This window comes from Notolepis coatsorum (assembly GCF_963971535.1).
Source record: "Notolepis coatsorum genome assembly, chromosome: 7".
NCBI lineage: Eukaryota > Metazoa > Chordata > Actinopteri > Aulopiformes > Paralepididae > Notolepis > Notolepis coatsorum.
Genome location: NC_140171.1, coordinates 7,071,485 through 7,093,734, shown reverse-complemented (window position 1 = coordinate 7,093,734; position 22,250 = coordinate 7,071,485). Strand labels below are relative to the sequence as shown.

At 41.6% G+C, this 22,250-nt stretch overlaps 1 protein-coding gene across 1 annotated transcript in view; it reads right to left on the bottom strand.

Moving 5' to 3' along the window:
* LOC311232232 (bromodomain-containing protein 4-like) overlaps window positions 1–22,250 on the bottom strand; it is a gene marked incomplete at its 5' end in the record, with an annotated part of 60,604 nt that overhangs the window by 22,789 nt on the left and 15,565 nt on the right. The window contains 3 exon segments of the mRNA XM_084318964.1: window positions 964–996; window positions 1,671–1,925; window positions 2,121–2,249. Coding sequence (XP_084175090.1) covers window positions 964–996; window positions 1,671–1,925; window positions 2,121–2,249 — 417 coding nt within the window.

Genomic DNA, 22,250 nt, shown 5'->3' with positions numbered 1-22,250 from the left:
ACCTTTATTTACCCAGGCAAGCAAGTAAGAACAAATTCTTATTATTTTATTTATTGTCAAAAGTATGCATAATGTTGTGTTAATTCCACGACAAGAGATATGTAATGTTAATTACCTGAAATTATTCAATTTTTTGGGGGGGGGGGGATCCCTGCATATATCGGTATCGTAAATTAAGAGTTGGACAATATCGGTATATCGGATATCGGGAAAAAAAGCCAATATCGAACATCCCTAGAAAAAACCCACAGGTTTACATGAAAACAAGACCCGTAAAAAAAATAATAAAAAATAAAAAGCCTGCGTCTACTACGTCAGCTCATCAGTCCCATGACCTCGGCTGGTCCCTGCTCCCCCCTGCCCACTGTTTAGAGATCCTCATCTTTATAGGTTCCCTTGAGCAACACCAGCCCCCCCCACCCCCCCACCATGATTCTAAAACGGGCCTAAGAATCAAGAGCCTGAGCCGAGCCCGTTGAGAGCCGAGGCCTCTGGGAACCGGACCGAGATCACACCAAAAAGACTGAGCCCAACCCGGAAGGGGGGGGGGGGGGTAAAAGATGTCCAGAAATGGCCACCGTGTTCTATGTCTTGCAGTGCAGCGACGGAGTGAGGGAGGAGAGAATCTCCAAGACCAACTGAAAAAGCACTTTATGCAAAACGAGAAAAATAAAAAGAGAAATGCATTCAATAACAACACACCATGCTTTTTATATTAAAAGTTATATTATTAAATATTTTATAAAACTGTAGCTCTGTAGATTATTATTAAGATTGCTGGCGTGTGTTTTTTTCCCCCCTATGCTCATTAAACCAAGACAGACTTGTGTAGCGGTGTGTTTTTGTCAGCAGTGGTTTGCGAGCATTCAGAGCTCCACGTGCGAGCGAGCGCAGCCGGGTCGGGACAGTCAGAACATCGGGGGGGGGGCGGCTCGAGCGCTGATCAGAGCTGGTCATAGTTACCTTGTCATCGTCTTGGTAACTGTAATCCGTGTCCTGGTGTTTAATATGGGGAGAGAGGAAACAATTGAAGGGAGGTCTTATTCCCCCTGTTTGTTCCCTCACAAAAAGGTAAATTTTTTACACGCATTCTGGAGGCTTCCAGACCAACAATTAACCTCTCAATGAATGTAGTGACACATCTTTACAAATAATAATAATATACGCCTGTAAGGGGGGGTCCAAGAACGGCTGCTCCGTTTTACCACACACTAGCTTGCCCGATACTGCCACCTAGAGGCCAAAGATTTGGTTGCTGTTGAGCCCAAGAGAAGAGCAAAAAAAAATGAAAACAGCCAAAAAAAAAAAAAAAAAAAGAAAAAAAGATAAAACGGGCCAAGGTTAGGTCCCCCGCTGGGCTCGGGTCAGGCTGGAGAACTCTCTCTCCCGGGATGTGGGTCGTTACCTGTGCAGGACTGAAACACCCACATTTGTGTCCAGCATCAACACAACATCTCCTCAAGCTGTACCTAGAGATGGTGTCGTGGTTATGAACCACATGTGCCCCCTGCTGGCCAGGGACTGAACCCTCTCACCTGCGTGTCGCCTCGCTCTCTGCCTCGCTCTCTGCCTCGCTCTCTGCTTTAGATCACATTAGCTACAGCTAAGCGGCGGTAACCCCCGGGGCGGGGCGGGGCGGGGCGGAGAGGAGAGGGAGACGCTGCTCTAACCTGTTCCTGGAGCTCGCCCAATCTCTGCTGCCGCTCGTGTTCCGAGTCTCCCGCCGAGGATTCCGAGGAGGAGGAGCTGGAACTGTCGTCGTCGGAGACGGGCGCGGGAGGCGGCGGGGCTTGTCTGATGATGGCGGGGGCGGGGTGGAGGGAGGGGGCGGCGGCGGGGTGGAGGGCCGGCGACGGGGTAGGGACGAGGAGGACGGGCTCCGCCGGCTCGTCTGGCATTTTGACCAGGCGCATCTCAAACACGTCCTGTCGGGGCGAGGGAGACAGACTCGTCAGCACTGGGAGGCCGGGGAACTACAGGCATTCAACAAAACCCCATTTGTTGTGAAAAGAACAGGGGTGGTCTGTTAACACACGTCGTCGGATTTACAATCCACGCACGATATCCTGCATTTGCCGCGTTCCCCTGTAGTTGGGTCGTGTATCTATTGTGTTGCTTACCTGTAGTTTGCGCGCCATGGCAACCACGTCGTGATCTGGCGGGTTGTACTTATAACAGTTGGAGAACATCAACCTCACGTCGGCAGCAAAGTCCTGGGCGTCTCGGTACTGTCTACCTTCCAGCTTATTCTGAAGACACAACACACATGGTATCTTCATGAGCTTCATATGTACTTATTCTGAGGACACAACACACACGTGGTATCTTCATGAGCTTCATATGTACTTATTCTGAGGACAAACACACACATGGTATCTTCATGAGCTTCATATGTACTTATTCTGAGGACAAACACACACATGGTATCTTCATGAGCTTCATATGTACTTATTCTGAGGACAAACACACACATGGTATCTTCATGAGCTTCATATGTACTTATTCTGAAGACACAACACACACATGGTATCTTCATGAGCTTCATATGTACTTATTCTGAAGACAAACACACACATGGTATCTTCATGAGCTTCATATGTACTTATTCTGAAGACACAACACACACATGGTATCTTCATGAGCTTCATATGTACTTATTCTGAAGACAAACACACACATGGTATCTTCATGAGCTTCATATGTACTTATTCTGAAGACAAACACACACATGGTATCTTCATGAGCTTCATATGTACTTATTCTGAAGACACAACACACATGGTATCTTCATGAGCTTCATATGTACTTATTCTGAGGACAAACACACACATGGTATCTTCATGAGCTTCATATGTACTTATTCTGAAGACAAACACACACGTGGTATCTTCATGAGCTTCATATGTACTTATTCTGAGGACAAAACACACACACATGGTATCTTCATGAGCTTCATATGTACTTATTCTGAAGACACAACACACACATGTAGTGATGCACCGATGTGAAAATTGTGGCCGATACCGATAACCGATATTAATATTGCTGTTCTGGCCGATACCGATATTTACCGATGTCGATATCTCTGTATAGAAAACACTTTTTAAAGAGCTATTTTCCAAAACGCATAATTTTTTTACTTTTGTAACTTATTTTCAGAAATGACTGATATTTTGAAACTATTTAAGGCCAAAACATGTAAAAAGAAAAAAGATTTTTTTTTTTTTTTTTTATATCGGCCCTATCTTGATATCGGACAGATACCGATGTGTAAAAAAACTGCCATATCGGCCGATATTATATCGGCGGCCGATATATCGTGCATCACTACACACATGTCATAGCATCTTCAAAACACATAATGTGAGTGATTCTAGAAAGTGTGTTACAGGTTGTTTCACTACCGCGGCCAAAACACAAATGCAAAACAAGAGCAGCGCCAGCGGCTCACACAAACAAACCCAACACGCCCTGTGGGTCTTAAGCACGTAACAAACAGGCACCCAGAATTTGGATTATTTTCTAACTGGGCGGGTCTTAGGTACCGAAATGTGACACCGGTTGATCCAACGTAATTCGGTCTGTACCCTTAAAAGTACCCAACCCTAGTTAAGTGTCTTGCTCAAGGACACTTCAACAAGCTGCAGGAGGAAGGAGCCGGAATCGAACCGGGAACCTTCCGATTACCAGATGACTGCTCTACCTCCTGAGCCACTGTCGTCCCCAGCCGTGCCAGCAATAAACAGTCAATCCATGCCAAGCTTACAATGTAAAAGTTGAAAGACTCAAACACGCAGACATGCCGATGTGTAAATATCTATATACTGGAGTTTAAATGTGTTAAACTCTCAGACAGACATTTCTCTGTAGCAGGACCTGTGGGGGAAAAGCCAGAGAGCCAAGGTCACCCACAGTCAGGGAGACGTCAACATTCAGAAGCGATAGCAGAGTGCTAGTAATGATACTAGGGCTGTCTTAAATACTTCTAAGCTTCGTTCAATGGCACAGGCTTCGAACATTCTTGCGCCTCCATTCCAATGAAACGAAAGTAAGCGGCGCCTTCCCGCCTCCATTCCAATGAAACGAAAGTAAGCGGCGCCTCGACTCCACCTCTCTACAACAAGCACGTGGAGATTATCTGTGTTGAAAACAACAAGGACATGTGCAGCAGACATGTCGACGAAGAAGCGAAGCAATGCCGTTTGTTATTTAAGACTGTCGGACAGATTTGTGTTCATTGTGCTGCTTTTTTAAAGTGTCACGACCCATATAAAAATATGTCTTAATAAAACGTGCTTAATTAAGTCTAATTCTGCCTTTGTCTCCCATCAACTACATATAAATATTTATATAATTGTTTGCTTGATAGACGAAGGTTGCAACATAATTATGTAATGTCATGTCGTGGGCTATGAGAGCAGCCCCACTGCACCCAGGCAGCGCAGCCGAGTGAAACCTTGTTGGCTGCGTCACAGTCACAGAAGGGGCTACTTAATTAATTAATGCAATCCACTTTATTTATAGAGCACATTTAAAAACAACAAAGTTTACCAAAGTGCTGTACAAGTCCCACAACATAAGATAAAAAAAATTGAATAATTTTTTTTTAAAAAAATAATCTTTTCTCGAAGCTTTGAATTAAAATCGAAGCTCGGCCCCAAAGCTTCGATTGCCAAAAAAAGCTTTGAAGGTCAGCCCTAAATGATATGTGTCTATATGGGTCAGAAGCCGCTGACGGCCGTTGCTAGGGGTGACGGGGTGGCCGGGGTGACGTGGGAGTTTGAGAAACATCGCTTGAGACTTTAACCTTTAAGCCCACCCCTATTTTCTGAAAATTCGCCTAAAAATATATACCCAAGTAAATGGAAGATTGCTCCACTTCTATAAGGGCTATTTGCATGTTCTTAGTATCTAGGGACATCTATGGATCTCATGGAATGTATTCCCAGTGTCAGAAATATTGTGTCCGTTACTAGGCTTGAGTAAATTGTGATGAAACAAAGGATAATATAAATTATTATTTTTCTTTGCATCTTTGACACTGAATAACACCGTGCTAATAATGACCAGACATGAAAAACTGCCACTGAGCTCGTTCAGCAAATGAATAAAGGGAAGATGATTAAACAGAATGTTTTGTAGATACAGTACTGAATTCTGCCATCCGGACACATGCCATTTGAAATACTATTATAGAATACCAGGCCTATAAATTACCTTATTATAGCCAACTCGCACATCTATGACTCTCCTCTTTCAAATGGCAGAGTTCAATTTGGATTTAGTATCTCCAGGCGTGCAGGAAGAACCATGAATGAAATCTACTGTATGTACAGTTCCATTCTTATAATGGATATGGCTACGCCATTTTGGATCAGATTGCAACAGGGATTGTTGCTAAATGTTCACAGAAGGTAGACACTAGGGCTGCAACTAACGATTATCTTGGTAATCGACTAATCTGTCGATTATTTTTTCGATTAGTCTACTAATCTAACGATTATTTTTGTCATTCGATTAGTCGACTAATCTAACGATTATTTTTGTCACACCCTCAATCTCTGCTTCCTGTGGGCATGGCTCCTTCTCCAATGCATGTTTTACCTCACATGCTCAAGTCTGCACACCTGTGAATGTCACCCCGTTGTCCAGTCCCTCTGCCTTAACAGTTAACTTAACATAACATGATGATCCCATAGCAAATTAAAATAATGACTCATGAAACATTTGAATTTGGATCTTAACACTTTCAGTGCCACCAGGTGGCGCCAGAGTTAGCGCTTGAATGCCACCATCCACTTTAATGTTAACGTTAATATCGCCTAATCTATGTTTTAAATGTGTCTAATCTGCCCGTCGCTTATCAAATAATCATTTTCCAGTCAGTGCTGTCAAGGCAGATTGGTTTTTTATCGCTTCATTTCCGTTTGAGAGCATTTTGAAAAGCACCCGTTTTGAGGTAAAAAAAAAACAGCCCATTCTGGGCCATTCTGTGATAATCGCTTTTTACTAGAATATTCCAGAAAGTTGATATTTGTCGGCCTATTTATGAATCGTTTTCGAATAAACGCTAGATGATCAATATTATACGTACACGCACGCCCATTCAAGCCGCGCGCTGATAATAGCCGTGTTCATTTCCTCATGGATTTTACAGTGAAACCGATAGGACATTTCACAAAACAGCTTATATCTTCATCAAAATGAGTCTGATTATCCTAACACTGATAACATAGATTCCTTACCCGACATCAGATGGTATCCAACTGGTATATTCCAATTCCTGATCACCATTCGAAAAAATCGATAAGTGTATAGATCTAACGTGTATACAGTAGAATTCATGATCCGCGGCGCTCAGAGGATCCATAATGAACTGTGGTAACCCCGGCTGGATCAGTGGACTGGAAAATGTGGAGTACAGGATTTTTTCCCCCATCCATTTTCATTGAGTCCATTCCAAAATCCCTGATGTCATCTGGGAGACGATAGGGGGGCGCTTTTTTCCACATCTGATCGCCGGCGGCTCTTGGGTATACTAGGGTAGGCTCGCGTGATGCAATATGATTTCAGATCGCTAACAATTTAAAAAAAAAAAAATTCAGAGAAATCTCGTGAGTGGCTTTCAACGTAACTATTATAAATCCGAGAAAACTCGTGAGTGGCAATCAAAGTGTTAAGCAACTTTAAATCAAAATGTATTTGAACAATACAACAATCACTCATAACAAGATAAATAAATTAAATAATACAAATTAAAGTGAAAGTGTTTAAATAACTAAAAAAAATATATAGCAGACTTCTTAGCTTAACATCCCAGGGAACTAATGGGATAACTGGGGATGTTGTTTGCTCCTGACAAGAGTCTCAAAGGCTGGGGTGATGGTAGACAAAGCAACTCTGAGGTCATGCTCAATGTCCAATCTGTTCCTCTGCGTTGTCTTCAGCTGGACCAGAGCTGAGAAGCCACTTTCACAAAGATAGGTAGTGCAAAAAAATAAATAAATAAATTATAAAAAAGAAAATTATTTTTATTAATTTTTTTATATGACCAATCGACGCAAAAATTCTGCGTCGACGAGTTTTTATGATCGACGTAGTCGATTAATCGTTGCAGCCCTAGTAGACACACTAACTGCGCTCCAATCTATGCCAATAACGTTCAGGTTTGTGATAGAGAATACCAAAAGAAATCATACAGAAGTAATTTGCTTGTAGGAAAGCTGGAATCGCCTGGGAAAGGTAGTTTCTCGAAATTTCAACGCTCATTGAGAGGTCTGGATGCCCTCTCCTCATATGACTACAATCGGCGATGCGCCGCTAATTCAAAATGGCGGATATTCGCTAAATTATGAAGACATTTCATGAACTAAAATCTCACTAATAACACTTTAACCTATTGGTAAACCAAACGTATTGCTGAAAATATACACCATTACTGCTGTTGTGACATGGTTAGGGTCTTTAAATCATAAATAAATTTGTATTTGTCTGGAGAGATTGATTTATGACGTGATGTCATCTGCGGTCCGCCGGCGGTTAAGCTGTTTTCTGATAGGGAGCCAGAAGAGTTTTGACAGCGAGACGGACCACACTGAGTAGCTGAGATCCGGCCCTCTGAACGAGGGCTGGAGGGGGAGGGGAAAAGACCACGCGGTAGAGAGATAGCTACAGGCTATCAGGCTTCCGCTAACAGGACAGGCTGCAGAACCACCAAAGCGACCGACAAGAGATAGAATCTATTAATCTAGTTTCTTATACCACCATAGACTTTTATTCTGTACGAGATGTTATGTTTATGGAAATAAACATCTTTTCTGATGAAGAGACGACGACTCGTTACATTTTTGTCCGGATGCATTAACTCAATCAGCGCCAGAGGTGGTAAGAAGGCCACGCTTTAAAGAATAGGGACACATGGCGGTGTTTGCAGGGCTCAAACTAGGGCTGGGCGATATAACGATAACGATAAATATCGCGATATATTTTAATAATCGATATCGAAATTTAAAAAAAATAGATTTTTTTTTTATATTATATATATATATATATATATATATGTATATATTTTTTTTTGTGACCTGCAAAAGGGCAGTTTTAAAACCAGAGACCGTGGACAGACTTGTCTTTCTTGCCTGCAACTTAAAGTAATGGCTTTGCTTGTCCAAATGACAATACTGACCAAATTGAGATTTATTTTTCTCGTCCATTTATTTTGTTTGCTTTCTAATTTAAAATAGTTTGAAACCGTCTGTAAACAGTAGGCTATGTGTGCTAGCAGAACTAGACTCCAGTCACGAGTCACGGTGCACATGTGCGGTGGTTTGTCCACCAAAAAAGCGCCAAAAGATCAAAAATAAACTAGCAGAGCCAGAACTGTTCAACTCCCCTGGAGCCACAGCCAGCAGAGAAGCCGGTTTACTTTAGCTTTTAAACCAGCTGCAGCCTGAGAACTGGAGTGTGAGGGGATGTAACACTAAAGATGGCGGCAATGACAAAGAATTGCTGCAAAATAAACATACATCTGTTGTTTATAAAAAAAAAAAAAAAAAAATTTACTTATAACAATTTCGATAATTATTGATATCGAGAAATATGATAACATTATCATATAGTTATCGCGATAAGATTTTTTTCCATATCGCCCAGCCCTAGCTCAAACTATATTTTATATCATAGCTATGGATATAAAACTATTGCCCATTTGACAGAGTATCTATCGTTCAATTTGTGAAAAAGAAATAATTTTTTCATCCATACATTCCCGTTTTATACCGTGGTGAATATGAGTATAGTTTTAGAGTAATCCTGTCTAATCGCAGAAAACGCCGTTATGCAGCGTTTAGTGCATTTCACAAAAAACTGTGGCGTTTCTCGCCTGTATCAACAATCAATCTGAAATCAACGCTATATTATCGGTATTATGTTTCATCATGAATGCATGAAAGGGTGGGGAAGGGTGGGGAAGGGTGGGGGGGGGGGGGGGGGGCGTTTTTCTATGCTTCGATCGTCACCAACGGAATACGTTACACACACATTACACACATACGTTCGAATCGTGGAGAAGGGATTCTTCGATCAACGCAAGATTGATACCATATAGCCCTTACCTTACCCTGATGTACTCCAAAAAGAATATTCCAATTATCTGATCGCCATTCCAAGTATTGATGTCGATCGTGTTGCCAACATAATCCACCAAAGAACATGAACCGGGAGTGCTTGATTCGCCTCAATCCATGTGTTATAAACGTTTGTCCTGCCCGATAAGGAAAACCCGGCTCGGACTTTTTAGATCGACGCACGGACCAAGCCAGAGAGTTTCAAAGGATGTGCAATACCGGCCTCAAGGCGGCAGGCGGCGGTATTGGACGTTTGCGATCTCAGACTCATTCCCAATGATAACACAGGCTCCCTCGATGGATTACGAATGGGAATATCGAATAAAAGAAATAACGATAGAAAACCCGACTTTTCTCGGGTTTGGCGCTCAACCGGCGGCGAGTTAACCCGACTTTATTCGTGAGTGGCGTCCAATGAGTTAACGGGGTGAAACAGTGTTCCCGCCAGCACAGGGAGGACAGAATTCCACCCTACGATTGCCTCTCACAACCAACAAAATAAACACAACGCGGAGAGACTTCACGGGAAGGGCAGATGAAGGGTGACAAAGAACAAAAACAGTTCTCTAACAGTTGGTGGCCGTGACCCCGATCTTGCTAATTGAAGACGAGATAGGCCGACGACGGTGCGGTAAACAACGAGACCAGCACCACGAGCCATGTATGAAGAGAGAGAATTTTTTTTTTAGTTAACTCTCAATGGCTGGTATTTTCATAAGCCAAAATAAAACTAATATGCATTCGGAAGAAAATTAACGACACACACATAGGCCAGCTTTGATCGAGTGTTTGAAACATTGGACAGAGATGAATGAACAAATACCAGTTGGTCAAGCTGGAAAGTGTGGTGTGTGTATTGTCAAAAGGGGAGTGTAGCTCTCTTCCTGGAAGAGATACAGGGGAGGATTCTGTCTTATCTAGGGGAATTTTAACTCTTTCAGTGCCACGCCTGGTTTTCCGTTTTACCGCTTGAATGCCACCATCGGCGCCAATGTTAACGTTAATATCGCCTAATCTATGTTTTAAATTATGGCTATGTGTCTAATCTGCCCATCGCATTATCAAAGACTATTTTCCAGTCAGTGCTGTGAAGACAGATTGTTTTTTTATCGCGTCGTTTCCATTTCAGAGCAGTTAGAAAAGCCCCCGTTTTGATATAAAAAAACAGCTCATTCTGGAGCATTCTATGAAAATCGTCTTTTAGTGGAATATTCCACAACGTTGATATTCGTCGGCCTTTTTATGAATCGTTTTCAAATAAACGCTAGATGATCAATATTATACGTGCACGCAAGCACATTACGGCCGCGCACTGATAATCGCTCCGTTGATTACCTCACAGAGTTTTACAGTGAAACCGAAAGAAGACATTTCACAAAACAGCTTATAACTTCATCAAACTTACTCCGATTATCCTACCACTGATAACATAGAGTCCTTACCTGACATCAGATGGTATCCAACTGGTATATTCCAATTCCTGATCACCATTCGAAAAAATCGATACGTGTATGGATCCAACGCGACACAGTAGATCTCTATGATCCGCGGGGATCTGAGGCTCCAGAATGAACTCTGGTAACCCCGGCTGGATCAGTGAACTGGAAAATGTGGAGTACCGGATTTTTTTCCCCATTAATTTTCATTGAGTCCATTCCAAAATCACTTATGTCATCTGGGAGACGACAGGGGGCGCTTTTTTCCACAGTGATCGTCGGCGCCCCTCGGCTATACTCGGGTAGGCTCGGGTGATGCAATAATTTTTCAGATCGCCAAAAAAAAAAAAAAAAAATCCGAGAAATCTCGTGAGTGGCTAGCAACCACCTATAAAAAAACACGAGAAATCTCGTGAGTGGCACTGAAAGAGTTAAAACAAAGGCAGAATAGAGAAGACGACGATGCGTGATTTTTTTTATCGTAGCCGCAGTTTGCGAAGACGCTCTCCGATTGGCTAGCCCGCGCGTACAGGGAAGACCCTCTCTGATTGGTTTAGCTACGAAGGGCTCTGGGATAGAAATGTCCGCCTTGTACATATATATTCTGTGCTTCGAAGTGGTTATGCTTTGGCCCTCTTTCGAAGTGGGTTATGCTTAGAGTTTGGAATCAGGGCTGGTGGTCCATCGCCCTGCTCTAAAGATAAACTCAAAGGGGGGGGGGGGTTGACCTGACCCGCAATCAAATGGTGAAGTTGAATAACGGGGTGGATGACAGACAGACAGCGCCTGTGGTTTGACCATTACTGAGGAACAGTAGGTTAGGGCTGTGCCCGAAGCCTGTTTTTGGGCTTCAAACTTTGTCAGGGTTTTTCGAACGGACGTTCGAACCTTCGTTTTTAATAATAATCATAAAAAACAATATCCTCAAACTAAATCCTCAATTTGAATAGTCATTAATCTGATAAAATTTGTATATTTTTTTTATTAAATCAACTTTCTTTAACACTTTGATTGCCCAACCCGAGTTCTCGGGTTTACCCCCGCGGGTTGAATGCCCATCACGAGAATATTCGTTTTTTCTCTCTTTTTTCTTATTAGCGATCTGAATTCATATTTCATCAACCGAGTCTACCGTTGGTAAATCAGCCACCCCAGGCGCTCAGATGTGAAAAAAGCACCCCCTATCGTCTCCCAGATGGTAATTCACCCTTTTGGATTGGACTCAATGAAAAGGCATGAGAAAAAAAAAACCCGGACTCCACATTTTACTTCTCACGCATGTGACCGGAGTCGATCAGCTTCATTCTGGACCCTCAGAGCAGCGGGGATTATGTGTTTTACAGTATACGCGGTGGATCAATAAAAGGATCGATTTTCGGAATGGCGATCAGGAATTGGAATAATCCATTTGGATACCATCTGATCTCAGGTAAGGAATCTATTTTACCAGTATTAGGATAATCAGACCTTTTTTCACAGAGATATAAGCTTTCCCCCTATAATGTGATATGGCTGTTTGACTGTAAAAGCGATCAGGAACTGAGAGAATCGATTTTCAGCGCGCGGCACCAGCGCGCGGCACCAGCACACGTACACATACTATCGATAATCTAGCGTTTATTTGAAAACGATTCATAAATAGGCCGAAAAATGACAACGTTCTAGAATATTCCAGTACAGGGCGATTATCATGGAATCTCTTATTTTTTCCATGAAAACGAGGGCGTTTCAAAATGATATAAAACGGAAATGAACCGATAAAAAAACAATCCGCTTCGACAATGTTGACTGGAAATGGGTCATTGATAATGCGACGGGCAGATTAGACACATAGCCATAATTTAAAACATAGATTAGGCGATATTAACGTTAACATTGAAGTGGTGCTGGGCATTCAAGGGGGTAAAAAGGAAAACACGGCCGGCTCTGAAAGTGTTAATGAATATAACTCATCAGTTTTAGTACTATAATATTAGTGTAGCCTAATCTTTATCTGCAACTGTGAAGAAAAACCCCATTGGTTTAAAGAGAATGAATACACATAACAAAAAAAAAATATATATATATATATATATATATTTTATTGTTTTATTAAAAAATTTATATTCGAATGTTGATTTAGAATTCGAATGCCAACGTAACGAACGAAGGTCCGAACGTTTGGGCTCAGCACTACAGTAGGTTGGTCTGTTTAGTACGTTTTGAATAAATAACGAGGTTGATCATGATGGCATCGCCCGCCGGCGCGTGACGAATATCTGCAACGTGGTACGAGATAACGAGTACGTTTGAAGTAAGTTGGGAACCAGGAAACAGCATTTGTCTACAGCAGGGGTTGTCAAACTTTTTTATACCACGACCCCATTTTATTTAGGACCCCACAATTAATGTTAGGGGTGCACCGAATATTCGGCCGCCGAAAATATATATAAAATATCACAGAATGTCAAATAACAGGGTTACGTTTGTAACCCAACGTGTTGTTGTGATGACGTAATCAAAACGCATTTCATTAGACACAGACCAGCTCTGACCTTCAATTGAATTAAATTGACGCAAGCCGCCAAGCTAACTGACGTTAGCCGCCGCTAGGCTAACTAACGTTAGCCGTACCCTAGAGGCCTAGACAGCGGTGTGACTCCACGACACCAGTCCATTAGTGAGGAAGGGGAGGGGGGGGGGGTTATATTGACGTGGCTTGACAACAGAGGTTCAAAGATAACTTCACATTTATTGGCCATTCGTTTCTTTATATTGCTTGTGTGTTGATATCCTAGTGTGACCTCATCAACTACGGAAACTAGGAAGCTTCAAAAGTGCTGAATAAATGTTCTATGGACCCATAATAGTGATTATTAATATTATTTAAGTAAAGTTTAGCCATAATCATGTTTTTTTTGCCATAATCAGGTAGCTGAACATTGGTAAAAAATAAATACATTATATACCGGTATATACCGGTATATATATATATATATATATGAATCATATTCTGCCTTTTGGCATTCGGTTTTCGGCCAACTGTTTCCTATTTTCGGTATTTGGTTTCGGCCAAGAATTTCCCATTTGGTGCATCCCTACTTAACTCATTCAGCGCCAGGGATTAGCCTGGTCCCGGTCTAGCTATGCCACGCTTTAAAGATAGGAGTGCATCACCTTGTTTGTAGAGCTATATCTATATTCTATATTATAGCTATGGAGACAATACTATTTGACAGTGACTTTCTTCCGTCGAACATGCAAAAAAGAGATAATTTTTTCATGCATATTTTGCGCGTTATTCCGTGGTGAATATAAGTATAGTTTAGGAGTGATCCGGGATAATTCATGAAAAGCTGAGTTATAGGGCGCTACGTGTATTCTACTATAAGCGTTGGCGTTTCTTGCCTGAACACACTACTATTTCCAAATCAAATGTATATAATAGGTTTTTTTATGCTTTGATGGCCAGTAACGGCATTCGTGTTGAACACTACAGACGCTGATCAGCTGGATAGATATGAAAACATTGTTGGATCAAGCTGAAATTGATGTCAAGATAGTCCTTACCTTTGGTCGGGGTATTCCAAAAATATTATTCCAATTGTTTGATCGCGATTTCCAGTATCGGTGTCCATCTGGCCCCGGACATAATTTGGCACAACTTATGGATAGTGTCGAAGTGGTCGGATGAAGCGATTTACTCGGCTCCGTCTAAATTTAGCGCCCGGAGGGATTTAAACGTAACACACAGTCTGGAACAGGGTTTACTGCACTCTCGATACTGCCACCTAGCCGGATCTGGCCGGTACTGCACCCTCGGCGTCCCAGTATGCCTTTTAACGGCAACATACAGGTCCATGACATTGAATAGAATATTAAAATCGAAAAAAATTAAAACAGACCAAATAACGAGTTTACTCGTTGTTGGCGCTCAAACGCTGGCGGCCAATAACGAGTAAACTTGTTGTTGGCGCAGAAAGTGTTAATGCATCGCGTAATTTCAACGTGGAAATAAGGAATATCAAAATAAAAGCACACGTTGTTGAACTTGATCATGCGTATTTATTAGAAAATGAAATTACAGCACTATGTTATCAATGAAATTTATGAATATCAACAAAATCAACAGAATTGTTTCTGTATACACATTTATAAAACTAGGCATATTTAGCCAAAATATGTTGCCAGAACATGAAAAGAAAATACGTTGACGTGTGCTTTGGCGGAGATCCGCTGCTACTCTGAAAATCCGGTCTCACAGAGGTATGTTGATGCGAAGGGGACAAGCTTTCTCAGCGCAGAATTACACAACACTGGGTACTCGTTCCGGACTGATATCCACAACTTTGCGAGGGCCTGTCCAGTGAACTTGACTTTCAGTAGCTTGTCACACGAAAGATCATTGAGCACTTCCTGCTCAGACAGTGGGAGGCCTGCAGTGCTGCGTCATGCGTAATGAAAGATCTTTGATCCAGTTGTCCAAATTGTCCACGCTCTCTGTCCGAAATTGTTCAATGAGCCCTTCTAGTGGCTACAGATGATGGGCTTCAAAAAATAATTTGCAACATTCTGTTCCTACAAAACGCCACCAAGCAGAGTAAATACCCCCAAATCTCTGCTGATTATCCCGGAGTGCCACTAACAGGGTTTCTTAATCCAGCTCATTATCAGCACATTTCTCTGCCAATGGGTTGTTTTTGTCTGCAAGGAAAATCCACGCTTCTTCTCAGAGTTAAAAAAGGCGATTTAATACTCAGCCTCGAGATAGCCACCTCACTTCAGTGTGGTATAGCAGCTGGTTATGCACAGAGCCCATTTCATCGCGGCCAACCGACACCGCTTCCGACAACAAACCTATCCATTGCAAGTCCAGGTTACACACAAAAGACCAGACCCCCCTCCCGTGATTATACATGCAAAGGATGTAGTGAGATGTGTATTGGAATACTGTGTGTCGGCCTCCGTTGAGACATGGCAAATACACACAGCTGCCAGGTGGAAAACTCAATCTGATTTATATAAAATTTTTTGCCTATGCACCTATGGATTATGCTATGCACCACTGTCACCTACCCGCGACCCCACTTTGGGTCACAACCTGTAGTTTGAGAACCGCTGGTCTACAGTATGAACAACAGACAGGAAAGCGCATGCATGTAATTTCTAGGGCTGACCTAGGGCTGGGCGATATGGCCTAAAAATTAAATCCCAGATTATTTCTTTTTAAATCAGATTTACAATTTTAATCGATTTTTTTCTCTTGAAAACTAGAAACGCCAAGGAAATCATTCAAATAACCTTTGTTTTTATTTGACACAAAAAAAGTATCAAACAAAGATGAATGTCCCTATTGGGATTAATAGTGCAATAACTTGCTTTTTCACCAAACTTCCCTTAAAACAAATAAAAGGTGCCTCTTGATCATCAAACAAGAATGAATTTCCCTATTGGGATTAATAAAGTGCAAATCTAACTTTCACCAAACATCACTTTTTGTAAAATAAGGTGACTCTTGGGGGGGGGAAAAAAAAAAAAAAAAAAAAATTGAAAATCGGTTTTAATTTTTCAAAATCGTCCTAAATCATAAATTCGAATTAATCGATATATATATTTGTTATTATTCAAAATGCAAAGAGGTCTAGAAGGGTGGCTAACGCTAATGGCGCACATACCAGTGAGGCTAACTGCCTAAAAAAATTGGCACAGAGGCACTGAAAGAGGATTTCACCCGTCTAATGAACACACTAGAACTAGACAAATATCTATATGTATCCATCAGTGGCAGCGTTTCCGTTAGCCGGTAATTACCGGTATTTGACTGGCAAAATATGTTGAAGTCCGAATATTTAAATATCTCCGGTCATAATGTCCGGTGGAAATAATTCCTCTAAGCACAATTTTATTATTTGAATTGTATTAAAATAGGCTAAAATTAAATAGCCTATGCGATGAACAAAACAATCAATTCATTTGTTTCATTGTGCTTCGCTCTAATAAAGCGCGGATGGCGCCGCTCGGATGTGAATATTTTTTTTTCTTTTTTTGAGCCTGTCTGGCCACCATAATAACGACAAACAGCTATACGAGCGAGAGAGAGAGATGGCCAAACAAGCTAAACCTAACAAATATTTCATGAAACCAAGCACAAGCAGGTCTAATAATAATGACATTGACAACGAAGATGAGTCTTCTGAAGTCACAGAGACCGCCGATGCTCCCGCGGAAAATAAACAAATGTCGAGCGTTCAGGCGGCGGCCCGAGTGGAAAGTTAAATTCTCCTGGCTGAGGTACGACATTATAGTCTAGTAGTCTAGCGTCTATGATGTACGAGAGATAACATTGATTGAACGTACACAAAGTACACTTTATTGATTGAACCACAAAGAGCATCCCCAGTCTGCTGCTACCGTTGCGAGCCTCGCAGAAGTCCACCTGTTCCAATGCAATGGGGATCTAGTCGCAGGTACAAAACGGATAGGCAGAACGAGACGGGGTGAGTAAGTGTTGACATTTTTTAATCATAATGCAACTGTTGGTTGACTGCCGTGTCACATAGTAATGCATATAATTGATTATAACTAAATGTAGGCTATAATGAAATCAACAAACGCATTACGAGCATGTGGCTCGTCCTCTCGCTCTCTGCATGCAAACGAGGCAATGTGATGATCAACTACAGTTTGCTGTGTGTGAAGTTGAACATTATGATATGTGTGACGTGTCTGATACAACGAGGTGAAGCGATGTCGACTCGAGATTCATTTGGGGGTGCGTGTGACAGCTGCTGCAGTGCGAGCAGAGCTTGATGCTGGATCAGCGTATCGCACTAACTTGGGAGGCGAGAGATAGTAATTTGATTCTGCAAATCAATTTCTCATTCTTCGCTTGATGTAATTAATACAAATGTCCAATATAACGGAATTCGTTAGCTCATAAAAATGTGATTATAACAGACTGCTGTTTAAAACTCTGACCGGAATTTCAGGAATATGTCCGGGGATAGAAATCTTGCAGGACACTCAGACCGGCACGAATATGTTCTAACGGAAACGCTGATCAGTGGACCAATTGCATGCTTTCGCAGAGGGCAAGAAGCCTTCAGTCGACTCCTTCAGACATTAAACACCCCCACAGCCCAAATGGAATTTAAAAATAAAAATTTAATTAAATATTTAAAAAAAAAGAAACCCCATAAACGTCCTTATTTAAAACCCTAATCATCTTTTCTGTGACTTTTAAATAAAATTAAGTTAAATTTATCCTTTCTGATAAAGAGACGACGACTCCAGTACATTTTTTGTCCGGATGCATTAACGGGGTGAAACAGTGTTCCAGCGAGCACAGGGAGGACAGAATTCCACCGTACGATTGCCTCACAACCAACAAAATAAACAACGCAGAGACTTCACGGAAAGGCAGATGAAGGCTGATAAAGGCCAAAAACAGTTTTCTAACACAGCGTTTCTTGTACTATGCTTTCTCCAATCAGCCCTGTTGTATTTTTATTCACGCAGCGGCAGAAGAGCAAGGTCTGGGGGCGACTCAGTCACATGTTCCAGTGGGTATTGCTGATTGGCTCCAAAACAGTGTGTATACAAACAGGAAACAAGTAGGCCTGCCGCGATAAGCAATAAATCGATTAATTGCCGCGATAATTAAAATTAATGCAATGATTTTGACGGGCGCGATTAATTGCTATTTGCGCGTTTGTTTTAATGAGGCGGAACCAGTGCCCCTTGTCAGTCACTGTCCGTGTTGGGAGGCGGGCCGCTGGCTTTACTACAGAGCAGAGAGCACAGCACAGGAGCTCCGTGGGGCAACACCACATAGCTTAACTACATTTCTCAATAGTGTTGCTCCTTTTAACCAAGTAGCGTTATTTGTAGTGTAACGTTAGCGTTTTAACGTTAGTAGCTAACGTTAAAACTAACTTAAAGTTAGTTGTTCACCAACAATCTCAACATTTGTTTTATCATTAGCTCATGTCGATCTACTAGTAGCATCAGCAAGCTAACGTTAGCTGGCCCCAGTCCACTAGCAGCATGTCGATCTACCAGCAGCATCAGCAAGCTAACGTTAGCTGGCCCCAGTCCACTAGCAGCATGTCGATCTACCAGCAGCATCAGCAAGCTAACGTTAGCTGGCCCCAGCCCATTAGCAGCATGTCGAAGTAGTAGTAGCATCAGCAAGCTAACGTTAGCTGGCCCCAGTCCACCAGCAGCATCAGCAAGCTAGGATAATAACAACAATACTTCCGGTCCGGTCGGTGGGCTTCAAAATAAAAGTCTAAAACACCGGAAAAGACGGAGCGGTGGGCTTCAAAATAAAAGTTTTGGGAAATAAATTTCTCAAAAAGAAATTCTCTAACCGGTCGCAATAATATCGCTTATCGCGATATTTTCGGGGGCAATTAATCGCCCAGCAAAATTTGTTATCGTGGCAGGCCTAGAAACAAGTCTATGCATCCGCAAGCTATGAGTGAGAACTGACGTGCTTTCAACACCGAGCAGCAGGAGACAGGTTCAACTTCTTCAACTAGCAGGGGCACTTGTCAGTGTTCACAGGTGGGAAGCCGGTGGGGTCCGACTCCTGGTCATTGCAAACAGCGACTCCTACTGGTCGGTCAGGGTTTCTGTTCAGCAGGGAGGGGATCTGGGTGAAATAGCGTGAACCTCTGCACACATTACGTTCTCCCAATGACTCCTTGCTGTCAGGTGAAAAGCGGCTGGCGACTCCACATGTAATGGAGGAGGCATGTGGTAGTCTACACACCCTCCCCAGACCAACAGTAGGGAAATGTGTGCAATGACCAGGATGACTAACGACTAAATTGGGGGATGGGAGAAAATGATAGAAAGGCAAAAAAAAGAAGGAAGGGTCATAAGGTCACCGTGTAGTAGGGCTGGGCGATAAAACGATAACGATAATTATCGCGATATATTTTAATAAACGATATCAATTGAATTTTTCTTTTTCTTTTTTGTGACCTGCTACAGGGCAGTTTAAAAACCAGAGACAGTGGACAGACTTGTCTTTCTTGCCTGCAACTTAAAGTAATGGCTTTGCTTGTCCAAATGACAATACTGACCAAATTGAGATATTTTTTTCTCTTGTCCATTTATTTTGTTTGCTTTCTAATTTAAAATACAGTTTGAAACCGTCTGTACACAGTAGGCCATGTGTGCTAGCAGAGCTAGTCTCCAGTCGCAAGTCACGGTGCACATGTGCGGTGGTTTGTCCACCAAAAAAGCGCCAAAAGATAGAAAAGAAACTAGCAGAGCCAGAACTGTTCAACTCCCCTGGAGCCACAGCCAGCAGAGAAGCCTGTTTACTTTAGCTTTCAAACCAGCTGCAGCCTGAGAACTGGAGTGTGAGGGGCTGTAACAGGGTTTCCGTTGTCCAGTAATTACCGTTTTTTTTTACCGGGAAAATCTGTTGAAGTCCGACATATTTAAATCTCTCCGGTCATAATGTCCTGTGAAAATAATTCTGTTGAAGTCCGACATATTATTGGTGAAGCGATGTCGAGATTCATTTGGGGTGTGACAGCTGCTGCAGCGCGACCTGCGGTTTGCTGATGAGAATGGCGGGGCGGGAGCTTGATGCTGGATTAGCGTATCGCTTCGTTGGGAGGCGGAGATAGTAATTGGATTTGGCAAATCATGCAACGTTTAGATTTCAGTGAACCCCACACGACAATGTTGCCGTCTCAGTAGTGCCAAATTTCTCAGTTCTTCGCTTGATATAATTAATACAAATGTCCAATATATAACGGAATTAGTTAGCTCATAAAAATGTGATTATAACAGACTGCTGTTTAATGTCGGGCCGACTGCCCACAGGCACAGACGGAAATTCGCCTATTTGATTTCAAGTCAGCAGCAGCACGTGAGTTAGCCCCTTTCGTGACTGCGATGCAAGCCAGGGGCTTTAATACGCAGTCACTGGCTCCCACATTACTAACCATGTTAATGTGCACCTCAAGCACTGCTTAAAAGCTTGCAGTGGGTCCAAAATATATCAGACATTTCAAAAGGTACCCAGCGTTCCATTAGGGTTTCACACACACGCGGCGGGGTTTGAAAGCATCGCAGTCACGAAAGGGGCTACACGTGAGTCTATCGACGGGACTTATTTTATTTGGAATATAATGTATATACGCAAAAGTAGCCTAGTTTTAAGTTAAAATATTATAAATCTACATGCCTTGAGGATGTCATTCTTTATATAGCCTGCCTATCAATTGTTTTTAAGCTCAATAAACTCTGACCGGAATTTCTCCCATTTGTCCGGGAGATTGAAATCTTCCAGGACAGGCAGACCGGCACCAATATTTTCTAACAGAAACCCTGGGCTGTAACACTAAAGATGGCGGCAACGACAAAGAATTGCTGCAAAATAAACATACATCGGTTGTTAAAAAAAATTAAATTAAAATTTTATTTTTATATATATATATATATATATATTAGTGCTGTCAGGCGATTAAAAATGTATCTAATTAATTACAGGATTTGTAATTAATTAATCACATTTTAATCGCATAACCATTTTAGGCCTGATATTCTATAATCATATTTCAAATGGCATGTGTCCTGGCAGAATTCAGTACTGTATCTACAAAACCTTCTGTTTAATCATCTTCGCTTTATTCATTTGCTTAGATTTTTCAGGTCTGGTCAATTTTAGCATGGTGTTATTCACAGTCAAAGATTAAAAAAAATTATAATAATTGAATTGATATTCTCATTTAGTTCATTACAATTTACTCAAGCCTAGTAACAGGCACAGTATTTCTGACACTGGGAATACATTCCCTGAGATGCATAGATGTCCCTAGAATCAGATACCAAGAACATGCAAATGGACCATTTAAAAAAAAAAAGTATATAAATGTTTATTCTACGTTCTTATGGAATGAATGAAAAAAATATATATATATATATATATATATATATATATATATATAAAAAAACGCGATAATTTGCTGTGTAATTAACGCGATAAACTGACAGCCCTAATATATATATATATATATATATATTTTTTTTTTATACTTATAACAATATCGATAATTATCGATATCGAGTGATATAACATTATCATATCGTTATCGTGATATCATTTTTGGCCATATCGCCCAGCCCTACCGTGTAGCGGTGCAAAGTGTGGACACTTTAAACAGGTTATTACCTCGGATGTCAGAATGATCGGCAATTTGTTGCATTGTTAACTAGCTAACGTTTGATATATTGGTTGATGTATATTTCCTCAGATAGCTTGTATACAGGCTTCAATAGAACTGGCACCGATGTGCACTGACGCTCTACACGATGACGTGATGACCCTTCCTTCTTTTATGGTTTCCTTGGTTCTAATCACCAAATGCCAACAGCCCATTTGTAACAACCTCACCACTATATAGACCGTTTCAAACTTCAAACGTAGACGTTCTAAATCAATCCAAGTTTATTTTCTGTTGCAGTTTTTGCAAATACAATAGCTGACAGATAGACTTCAGTCAGGAACACTCATCATAATAATAATAAAACCCTTTATAGCAACAAATGGTTATATTATATTATATTATATAGTTGTATTTGGCGGTATAGGCATCTGCTCTCAAGATGCTCTCAGTACAAATCCATGCAAGCCTGCAACAGATTTGGCTGAAAGCTCAAATAATAACCACCCCCCTGGGACATCCAG